The 11,870-nt window shown below is 34.1% G+C and overlaps 1 protein-coding gene across 1 annotated transcript in view; it reads right to left on the bottom strand.

The window, feature by feature from the left end:
• Positions 1-3,888: 3,888 nt before the first annotated feature.
• The window catches only part of ZNRF2 (zinc and ring finger 2), a 96,014-nt gene continuing 88,032 nt past the window's right edge, over positions 3,889-11,870 (bottom strand). Inside the window, exons 4-5 of the mRNA XM_065884250.1 lie at positions 7,531-7,610; positions 3,889-4,420 (exon numbers count right to left, since the gene is read on the bottom strand). Of these exons, the coding sequence (XP_065740322.1) occupies positions 7,553-7,610 (58 nt within the window). The 3' untranslated portion in view covers positions 3,889-4,420; positions 7,531-7,552. The remainder of the gene's footprint in view (positions 4,421-7,530; positions 7,611-11,870) is intronic.

The following is an 11,870-nucleotide window of genomic DNA, read 5'->3' as shown; positions in this document are numbered from 1 at the left end:
ACTTTGTAAAATTTCTGGGATGTGAGTTTATGCCATGCCACTCTCTGCCTCTCTATAAACAAGCAACCAACAATCTATCTTATTATTAGCTATTGGTCTAAAATTAATGATGGCTTAAATATCTGAAAATATGCCAACTCCCCTAAGTATAGTAATGTTGCATTTTCAATAAAACCCAACATTAACGTATCTGGTTTTCATTGATGCCTTTTACTTTCCACAGAGAATCAGATAACTTAAAAGACAAGGTATTTCCCATTCATATAATACAGGAATTCTGTGATTTGAAAAGAACATCCAGTTTCTTAGCTTAAGCACAGCATTCACAGAATATGGTATTCGAAGTATTGTCTGGGTAAGTTATTACCAAAACAATTTTACCAGCTGTTCCTGAATAAGGATCACTACTAGGAGCATACCAAGTAGCAATTTCCTGTAAAGAAAACCAAGTAACAATTTAGTTTCAGAATGAAAAGATCTGGGTAGAGAAGGAAAGTGGACAATAACACAGATAATGTAACTACCATAATGTTCCTCACAGTATGCTGTAGCAAAGAAAAAGATCAGAAGCTACATACTTCAGAAACAAAGGGGAATGGGCCAAAGACAAAATATTGGCATGCTAGAATTTTTTTTACCTTAGAAAATATCTAAGAAAGAACAAGGGACACTTCACATTTAACCACCCACTGTCAATATGCTCCGAGTTTACCTCAGGATAAATCAAAATGCAAGAAAATGGCCCAAATGAATTAGAAAACTTCCTGCAACTAACAAACTGTTCTCATATTTAAAGCAATATTTATCTCTATGTAGTTTTATAAAATTCCTAATAATCTGATTTATATGGAAACTTTCTCTTTGAAAACATAAGGATTGGATATTAATATCAACATATAATGTGAATGTCAATCAGATGGTAAGTTCAATTATTCTTTAATTTTAAAAGAGTTTCATGCTTTGTTCAAATGTAGCTTGTTAGAAAATTTCCCTTCTTTAACTCTCTTTTAGTAAATAAAATAGATGATATTTACATTAAATTTACAGTCTTTTTTCATTTAAAGGAATATCCCTGTGACTTGCTATAATATGTTAAACAATTGCTCTTAAACTTCACTAAACCCAAATTTAGCAAGCGAACTAAGCTTTGAAAAAAAAATCTGGTATTTTCATTAACTCATTTAAACTGGAATCTTTTTGAAATACATACTGCAAGTATGCTCCTCAGGCATTCTGGGGCTACATTCTAGTAGACTGTTTAGTAGGTGAAAACTGAAATAACTGTATAACATTTAAAAAAATAGAAGACTTGCACTAAGAAACTAAAACCTACCCAGTACCCAACAGTTAACAACATGACTTATTTAGTTGTTTTGGCTACCACAAAATAATGAGTTATGGAAACCATTACTTATATTTCAATCAGACACTGCTCTTAAAACACAATCTATATCTGATTTATAACCAGATCTGAAAAACACAGATTAAGACTATTCTTAGTTTATTTCTGTGGGAAAGAGCCAAAAGAAGACAATAATTGTACTCATATACATTCTTACACTCTCTTACACATTTAGGGGGGGAAAAAGCCAGATCACCGTAAGATGAGTCAAAATTGGCAATAAACCCATTATGAAGAAAAGAGCGGCACTGAAGTGAAATTTCAGAACACATTGCTTTCTATATACCCAACTGTGATCTTATTTGAAAACAAGTATTTACAAAGATTCTAGAAAACTATAACCAATTTGACAACTAGGGTTTCATTCTTTATCTCCATAATATTCAGTTGTCAGTAGTTTCAGCTACACATTTAAACACGTAACGTGATTTTATGTCCTACTTACACTATGCAGTGTCTGTATATAAATTTACAAATATTATAAGTGACATTATGTACAATATTACTTATAATATTTTCCAGATTAGCAATTTTGACTTTAAATAAAAACTGGAGCATCTGGGCTTTAAAAAAATTTCAATTTCTAAATTCTTCTTTTTAGGAAGTCACTGATGGAGACTGAATTTAAAGTAAAAAAAAAAAAAAGGCTACCTTTTGTAAATTTTAACAAAAAAGGGATCACTATAAACAGATTTAAGTAGATACTGTTCTAGACAAATAATCAAGTAGCACTTGACACTGACAAACACTGAACTTTCTCTTAAACCACAGGAGCTTCTACTGTAGGAGCTGCAGCACAGAACCTTATGACAAACAAAGGCTAAGTGAATACGATTGTGAGAGTATGGTACAGGATAAAGAAGGAAAAGGGAATTTAGGCCAATAAACTTTAAAAGTCAATGAGTAAATTATATCAGAAAATCAACTTCCAAGAGAATATCAATAGTTAACTACCACAGCTATAGTAAATCTTTTCCTTTAAGAATGGAAGACAACAAAATAATTCTTACCATAACAATATACCAGTAGAAAAAAAACTATTCACATTCTAAGAGGTTTTTCTTGGTGTGTGTGTGTGAGAGAGAGAAAGAGGGAGAGAAAGCTTACAAAATTGAAAATGTGAACTAAAGTGTATTCATATTAAGATTTCGTGATAACAGAAAAAATTTAAGGAAAGAATATTTTCTTTGAGGGAAGAATATTTTCCATAACTGGTTAAAAAAAGCACCTATGAAACTGTGCTGTCAGCTGTCACAATGGAGGTTTTGGACTCTTCTATCAACTATAGCAAAACAAAAGACATTTCACAGTAGAACTTTAGGGAAAACATTACCTGGTTTAGAATCACACTGAAAGCAATGAAAAACTCTTAATTGTTTATAATATACATATTTTTCTGGGTAGCAGCAGTTGCTCCTGTACGTGCCCTTTTAAAAAATATGAAACAGAAGCAATAGAGTAGAAAAAAAATTGAGAAGAATAGCAGCAATAAACAGAAAAGCAAACAAATACATTAGAGTAAAGAAAGCTTAAAATAAGGAAACAGTACTGTGTAACTCTCAATTATACTGAGTAAAGTGCACTGCTTAAATTGTTCACTGATAATATTTTCCCTATGTTGAAAACATGAAATCTATTTACTGGTATTTTTGATATATATATTAAAAAAAAGACATTCACTGTTGCAGCCCTGATAGCTCTCCTCCAGTATTTTTTAACCATTCAGATGTATTTTGTGGGAACATTTATTCACATAATTTTGCTTAATACATTTCTTTCTAAACAAGACTGAATTTAAAAGTCTCTAACATTTTCAATTACAGTAATAACACATTAATAAATTATAAATTAACAAAATCTTCATGTTTGCTTTAAAAAATCATTTATCAAATGCTAAACCCCAGATTACCTGGAAAATTAAAGATGCAAATTGCTATAAATCTGGCATCCCAATTAAATTCTGATTTTTAAAAGTATATAAAAATGTCCCTCAAATTATTCCAAGTTCCACTCAAGAAAATTTTATTTTACCCTTTTCATAAGTTATTAAGTTTACAACCTACTAAATATTTTACCCAAATGTAGGAAAACTGCATGGAGATGCAAAGCACAATAAAATAATTACATGAAAAGAACAAACAAAAATACCCGTTAAAACAAAGTTACTGTAGTTGGAAGCACTTAAAATTGGTAATTAGTATTTTTTTAAAGTTGCATAGCTGCAAAATGATTCACTGCTGATTAACTGTTGAGCAGTTTTATTTAAAAAGGAAACAACATATTTAATAAACTGCAATTCTGTAGATAATCCAAATTTAATTAATTAAAATGTAATTATGTAACTTGATTTTTTTACTCTATGGAATGCATTCTGATAATTTTAAACCTTTAATTTGAAGTATTAACATACTTTAGCTTTCCTATGTAGAAGTCTATTTTCCACTCTTGGGGGAAAAAAAAAAATCAAAGAACTTGAGATCACGGTCTACATTCAGAGAATGTTTTACTGCTTGATTACATTTCTTGGTTTCACATTCAAGACTTTAATTTTTAAAAAGTAAATTACGTGGTCTTCAATTTAAGAATAGATGAATGCAGGAACATCATATTGGGGAAAATAAAGGGACCCCAAACTAAAAACCAAAACAAATTAAAAACAACTAGTTGCGCAGCTCTAGAGAACTTAATAAAAAGTAAATCAACTTTTAAATCAGTTAACTTTGGTGTCTGAATATAAAATGTTCATCAGTATTACCTATATAGATGACTATTAAGGGATGTGCAGCATTTTCAAAATCCCTGTGTGTCCTTTATTCATGTTTGGTACACTGAGTTCTGTGACAATTGTCCTCTCCTCAGCAGATTTTTTTTTCCTGTACGATTGTCCATCTCTGCATTACTGAGTCTCACAGAACTTAGATTTCTGGCTGAGTGTGCCTGCATTTTTGTTTTTGCTTTTCCAGAGATAAATCTTCGTATCCTCTCAGCTTTTCAAGCATCTTGAAAAGACAAGGAAACCTGTGTAAAAGTGGATACATTTAGTTTAAGCAATGGTCCATGATAGTAATACAAATCAAAATACAACATCCATTTCCCATGAACACTGCTTTAGACTGTAAATTTTCATACACTTACTTAGTATTTTAAAAACTGATAAAATTTGTTTTCTGCAAAAGAACAAATCAAGGACACAGAAGGACCAATTAAATCTTAAAATAGTTACAAAAAATAGCCACTAAGTAACAGTCGTTCCCCCACCACAATAAAGACTACACCGAACTACAGAAAACAAACACACACAATTAACTAAGCCCTCTCCAAGTAACTAAAATCCTTGAATTACAAATAGTGAACAATTTCCTAACTAATCAAGACCTTAGATATTCATGTATCTCTGTTTTGGGCTGACTGCTAAATTAGTATGCTGAAGAGTATCAGAAGTGCTACTTACATGTTGCCTTAAAAAAAGTTTTAACAACACTGAATCCTCTTCAAACCTGCACATTTTCTTTTTCCATCTTTATTGGAGTATAACTGCTTTACAATGTTGTGTTAGCTTCTGTTGCACAGCAAAGTGAATCAGCTATATGCATACATATATCTCCATATGCCCTCCCTCTTGAGCCTCCCTCCCACCCAAACCCATACACTTTTAATCTAGGACAGCAAAAGAGATAGGAAGAATTTATCATTTGACAAATAAGGGTAGTCAGAACAAAAGCAAAAATGTGAAAGAGCTGAAATATTCCATGTCTACACATTCTCAGAAATGACTCTTCAAGACCCATAGAGAAAGATTCCACTGGTTCACATTTCTGAGGGCAGCTGCCACCGAACTCAGGTTCCACAATGAAAAAAAAAAAATGAAGAAGAAGAAAACATTGATATATAGGGTAAGGAAACTGAAATACTGTTTAAAACCAACAGACATGCATATTGACCATGAGATGAGATGCATGTTCCACATATCCCATAACCTCATCGTGACACTAAAAGAAAAATTTAGCTGATTAGACCATGTAATAAAATATTTTATATCATAAAATTCCTTTTTCACACAAAAAAGTTTACTGACTAAAAAGATAGATTTTATCTATGGGTGAAAGATTTAGACATATTATTTTGATACGTGGAATACTAAGATAAAAATTTCATTTTATTAGCATTGTGGCACGCGGGCCTCTCACTGTTGTGGCCTCTCCCGTTGCGGAGCACAGGCTCTGGACATGCAGGCTCAGCGACCATGGCTCATGGGCCTAGCCGCTCTGAGGCATGTGGGATCTTCCTGGACCAGGGCACGAACCCGTGTCCCCTGCATCGGCAGGCAGACTCTCAACCACTGCACCACCAGGGAAGCCCATAGCATTGGTTTTTAGTACTTAAAAAGCTTCTAAAATTTTAGCTATAGCTTTACTTTATTGGCCCAGATGTAAGGTGACCCTGAAGACATTCCAAAGTATCCTCCTCTTCAAAAAACACTTTACACAGTAAAATAAAAACATACATACATGCATGTATCCTCAAAATACCACTTCATCACCACACTTCTCTTAAACAGCAACCTAATCCCAATTCATACCTTAAATGTGTCAAGTTATGATCTGAATCATCTCACAGTAAAAGGTTCAAAAGCTGATACAGTTTACCCAGGCCTTCACATTTCACAGGCATAACCCTAATGTTATTAAGACAGAGGTCTCTCTCAATGTTGCAGCTCTTATTTCAGCTGCTATAGCTGCTATTAAGTTATCTCAAATATATTTTGTCAATAATCTAATCTGCTGCTATTAAATGACCCTCATTAAGAGGGAACAGAATTCCTTGAATGTGTTTATTATCTCAACACCTCAAATGTAAGACCAGGAGTTATTGAAATAAAAGGAAATGGGGGAACAGCACAGGACTAGATCTCAGGTATTATCTGCTCTAGTTTCCTGCCTCCAGTCTTAGACATTGAGAAAAGATTGTTGTCTGTGACTATCTTGAGTCTCTGAACACAGAGGTTCTAACTCCTTCCAAAACAATTCCAAGATTGGCTAAAATATTCTGCCTTCATATAAAACACAATGTTTTATATCATTTTTGAAATGATAAAGATAAAAAGCTTTTCACATACATGAAGATGGCAATTAAGTTAACTATTTTTTCAAAGCTAAATGATGGAATATGAAAAATAGCAATACTCAAGTGAGGTTTTCATTTCAATTTGCTAAACATTTTCAAAAAATGCAGAATCATGAATAAGCTACATCAATAGTGGAAAACAAATTCTGTATTTGGTTTAAAATTCAATTCAATTTTTTTTGGTCTACTGTATAGGTAGGATACAAAAGTGAAAGATTAAATTGAACGAATGAATACAAATGTAACTTTCTCAAGAAACTGTTCCTACCTAATAATAGCAAAATAGCAAAGAACACAATCTTTTGATTCAATTCCCAGCTCTACTAAGGAACTAGCTATGTGACCTTGACAAGTTTCTTACCCTCTCTAAAACTTAATCTCCTCATCATCTCCATAACGGGAGTAGTTAAGAGTACCGAGCTCAAAGGATTGTTATACCAATTAGATGAGTTATAAATAGATGTAAAATGCTTAGACCAATCCCTGGCACATAATAATGCAATATAAATGCTAACTAATTATTACGATTAGAATTATATTATATTGCATTACCTAAAAACATACCTGGGAAGTTATGGTTAACAGTATGGAATTTGATTCTGTTGCTAACTACATGTCCTTGGACTGTTGGTGCAACGTGCTTCTTAATGTCACAGAACTTAATTACTCTGACCCTCAGGTTTCTCATTGGTAAAATGGGGTCATGATATTTACTTCATGGGGTTTTTTAAAGTATTAAACTAAAATTAAATAAGCTAAAGTGTTTTAAAGTACCAAAAATGTAGAGTTTACTTAATATATGACTCTCTTCAGGAAATCAAGAAAGTTGTTTTTATGTATCATTTACTGTGAGTTTTCTACAAAGTAGCCTAATACAATGTCTGGAACACATATACACACACACACCCCTTAATTAATAAATGAGTGAATAAAAACGGTGGTTGAGAATGTATAACTCAGGTAACAGTTTAAAAAGCAATTAAAACAGAAAATGGGAGAATTACCTATACAACAGGAAGCTGATGCTTAATCTGAAGGGTGCTCAGGGCAAGATCTATTTACTTCAAACCATTCATCTATGCAGCTAGAAAAGAAAAAAACCAGAAAAACTGAAACACTTATGTTTAATTATTTATATCATAACAGTCATAATAAAAATGCTTATTCTTGACATTAATATATCTCTGTGGAAAAAAATTCAATATTTTTAATGACCATATTTGGCATATAGAAATAAAAGAATATGTTTATTACATTCTTATTCTAAGCAGTAGGGAAATGAATCTTTGCAAAATTATGCTATGAAGTACTTTAAAGTTTAAACAGAACAACCATTCCCAAAAGAGAACCTAAAGAACTACCACTTTACCAATATTCAAAATTAAAGGACAAATCTGGACAGATATTTCTCTCTTCAAACTAGTTGTTCATTTATGCAAATGTTAACCAGTTCATCCCATAGAGCAAGCTTTTAAGCTTTAATTCTTGACAATATTGTATTACATTTTAAAAGACCATATTTATGTGATGTGAGTATTGAAAACTTAATTTAATTCTATCCCTTCCTTCCTGCAATACATATATATATATATATATATATATACACATATATATATATACAAATAAATATACCATCATCCATTTGTATTTATAAACTATTGCATGATTTTATAGGAAGTTAAATATTAGGGTGCATATATAATTATCATTGTAGATCTGCACTGTCCAGTGCAGTAAGCCACAAGCCACATGTGGCTATTTAAATTTAAATTAATTAAAATTAAATAAAAGAAAAATGCACTGCCTCAGTCACACTAGCCACATTTCAAGTGCTCAGCAGCCACATGGCTAGTGGCTACCCTATTAGACAGCACAGATATAGAACATTTCCATCCCTGAAGAAAGTTCTAATGATAAACTCAAGGCCTTAAGGAGGTTAAGTAACTTGCTCAACAGCTAGGAAGTTACCCAAGCAGATTTTAAACTGTTCAACATTCTCACTGTTGACACATTGCAAATCTGCATATGCCACAAGCTAGAAGGCTTGGCTAATACGTTGAAGGGTAAAATTAATATTTATCCAACCTCATATCCTGACAGTTGGATGATAGGTAAAAATGATGGATAAATTTAAAAGGAAAGAAGGTAAAAGATCTCAACCATCTGACATTCTTTCAATATCTAAAACAATTTTTGTTGTCCTTTTGCTGTCTAAATAAACATGCCCAATTTGGCTTATGACACTTTTTTCATTCGGCCTGCTCTCTATTCGACTCACCTGGCTCTAGACATCCTCTGGTCTACCAGAATACCTCTCACGACAAAGTACTGAGAAATGAACAAAATACTCCAGATGTGTTAACAATTCCCAATACATCTGAATAGTACACCTCTGTGATCTAAAATGGGTACTTCTTACTTTACAATCATATGATTTCAGCTCATCTAGACAAAGAAACCATTTAAAATCCCAGGTCCTTCTTACATAAATTTCTATCAACCCACGTTATTTAAAATATTATATTCCTCTCTCCAAAATCCAGCAGAAAGTCACTCTCCTGATTTTGGTGCTTTACTTCCTTTGGCATTTTCTTACTCTAAAACTATATATATGAGTATTCCAAAACAATGTATAATACTGTTTCCATGTTTTAAATTTTATTTGAATACTACTTCATTTGAATAAGGTATGTTTTCTTCTAGTGGCTTTTTTTCAGTCAATTTGAGGTTCGCAACTGTTAATAAATAAGGCTCTAGTTTTTACATTTTCACTGTGTATAATGTTCCATCGTATAAGCACACTGCAATTTATGTATCCATTCTTTTACCAATGGACGCTTTCAGTGATGCTATGAACATTCTTATACATCTCTTAGCCAGCACTACTCAAGGGGTGGTACACACAGTGCTAATCCTTGAGCTATTTGTTACCAGTCCTCTAAACACACTGTTCTGATTGACTTTTTTAAGCACTGCACAGCTTTCTTAATGAAGACAGCACAGTATTGCTTTATTTCCTGGTAGAAGCTCCTTGATCTCACCCTGTACCTGCACACTAAGCAGTAGCAGCAGCGCTGTCCTGGGGCACAGGATCAAAAGTCCCTCCAGAGCATATACCTAGGAGTGGAATTACTGAGCTGTAGGATATGCACAGCAGACTCATTTGTATGCTTACTGGACACTTGCGGCTCCTTTTTGTGAACTGGCTGTCAACAACTTTTGCCTATTTTTCTATTTTGATTTGTCTTTTCCTTACAGACTTGTAAGAAGTTATTATCCAGATATTTCAGCTGTAACATAATATACACATTTTTGATGAACCTTGCTTTCTACAAAACTATTCACTAAAAATAACAGGGTTTATGAGAGAAAAAAAACAGGTTAAAGGCAGACTCAAATAATACAACCCTGTAATCGGAACAAAGCTGTGTTCCTTCCAAACAAATAAAATACCTCTGTAAATATAGGATTTCTTTTAAAAGGGTGAGGTTAGCTTGATATAAAGAGGATTAAGGAAGGACTGATACTGTCTGAGTTACGGAGACAAAAGCCAAAGCACAAAATTTGAGAACTATGAAGTAAACAGGCACTTCCAAAATAAATCCCAGAGCCTAACTGAATTGGGTGTGAGACTACTTGGTGAATGGGCATCCTTAAAGTTAACTGTATTCTTCCATGGCTTGCTTCCATATTTGCTCTTATTTGATGGAGCAAAGCATTAATGTGCTGAAAAATATTATATATGAACCAGTATGATGTGATTATACTGTCACCCTTCTATACCATTTACCAACTACAATGAGCTAACTGCATTACAGAAAGTTGCTGAAGGAGAGTACTGTTTCAGACAGCAAAACTTTGTTGTTATGAAAACACTCTGAGGTCTAGTTTTTAACTTCTTCACAGTATCATGATGCAAAAAAAGTTTTAAATTTTAACGTAGTCAAATTCATCAACTTGTCTTCTAACTTTTTATGGGGAGGTTATCTTAGCCCCCCAAATAATTCCTTACCATGAGGTTAAGAACATCTCTCTATATTCTTTCCGACACTTTAGATTTTAGTTTCCACGGGCAGTTAATTTGGAATTCTTATTTCAAATGTAAAACAGGATTCAATTGTTTTTTCATATCAATAACAGTATTTTTTCATAGCAATAACATATCAATCGATCCCAGTGCCATTCACTGAATAGTTCATTCTTATGAACTAATTGGGAAACCAGTTTTTCCATTTATTCATGTCAAACAAACCTTATATAACACCTATTATGTGCCAGAACTTTCTAAAAATAACTCATTTAAAACCTCAGAAGGGGGACTTCCCTGGTGGTCCAGTGGTAAAGAATCTGCCTTTTGGGCTTCCCTGGTGGTGCAGTGGTTGAGAGTCTGCCTGCCGATGCAGGGGACACAGGTTCGTTCCCCGGTCTGGGAAGATCCCACATGCCGCCGAGCGGCTGGGCCCGTGAGCCATGGCCGCTGAGCCTGCGTGTCTGGAGCCTGTGCTCCGCAATGGGAGAGGCCACAACAGTGAGAGGCCCGCGTACCGCAAAAAAAAAAAAAAAAAAAAATCTGCCTTTCAATGCAGGGGACACAGGTTCGATCCCTGGTCAGGGAATTAAGATCCCACATGCTGCAGGGCAACTAAGTCCGCGCACCGCAACTACTGAGCCCGCATGCCTCACTACAGAGCCTGCGTGCGGCAAACTACAGAGCCTACGTGCTCTGGAGCCCACATGCTACAACCAGAGAGAGAAAACCTGCACACCACAACCAGAGAGAAGACTGCACGCCACAACGAAGAACCCGTGCCCCACAACAAAAGATCCCACATGCCGCAACTAAGGCCCGATGCAGCCAAAAATAAATAAATGATGATAATTTTAAAAACCTCAGAACAACTCTATGAAGTTGGTACTACTGCCTCATTTTACAGATTAAGGCAGAGAAAAATTAAGTAACTTGGCCAAGATGACACAGTGAATTAACAGAGGGGCTGGAATTCAAACCTTAGGAATCCTGACTCCCAACAGCCCATGCTCTTAAACCTCCATGTTATGCTGTCTCTCCATATATGCATGAGTGTTTATGGACTCTATTCTTTCCCACTTACCCACCTATACCCTTTCCACACTGTCTTAATTAATAGTCCTATAGTGAATTTGTACAGGACAAGCTCCCTGCCCCTAGCATTGCTTTCTTCTTTATGAGTGTCTCGACTATCCTTGGCCCTTTGTTCTTTTATCTGTATATATTTAAGAATCAACTTGTCAAGTTACATGAAAAAACTAGTTGAGATTTGACTGGAATAGCATTAATAACTACATAGATTTGGGGTGAAGTGAC

The sequence above is a fragment of the Phocoena phocoena genome, chromosome 9 (assembly GCF_963924675.1).
Source record: "Phocoena phocoena chromosome 9, mPhoPho1.1, whole genome shotgun sequence".
Taxonomy (NCBI): domain Eukaryota; kingdom Metazoa; phylum Chordata; class Mammalia; order Artiodactyla; family Phocoenidae; genus Phocoena; species Phocoena phocoena.
This window is presented reverse-complemented; position numbering and strand designations above follow the sequence as displayed.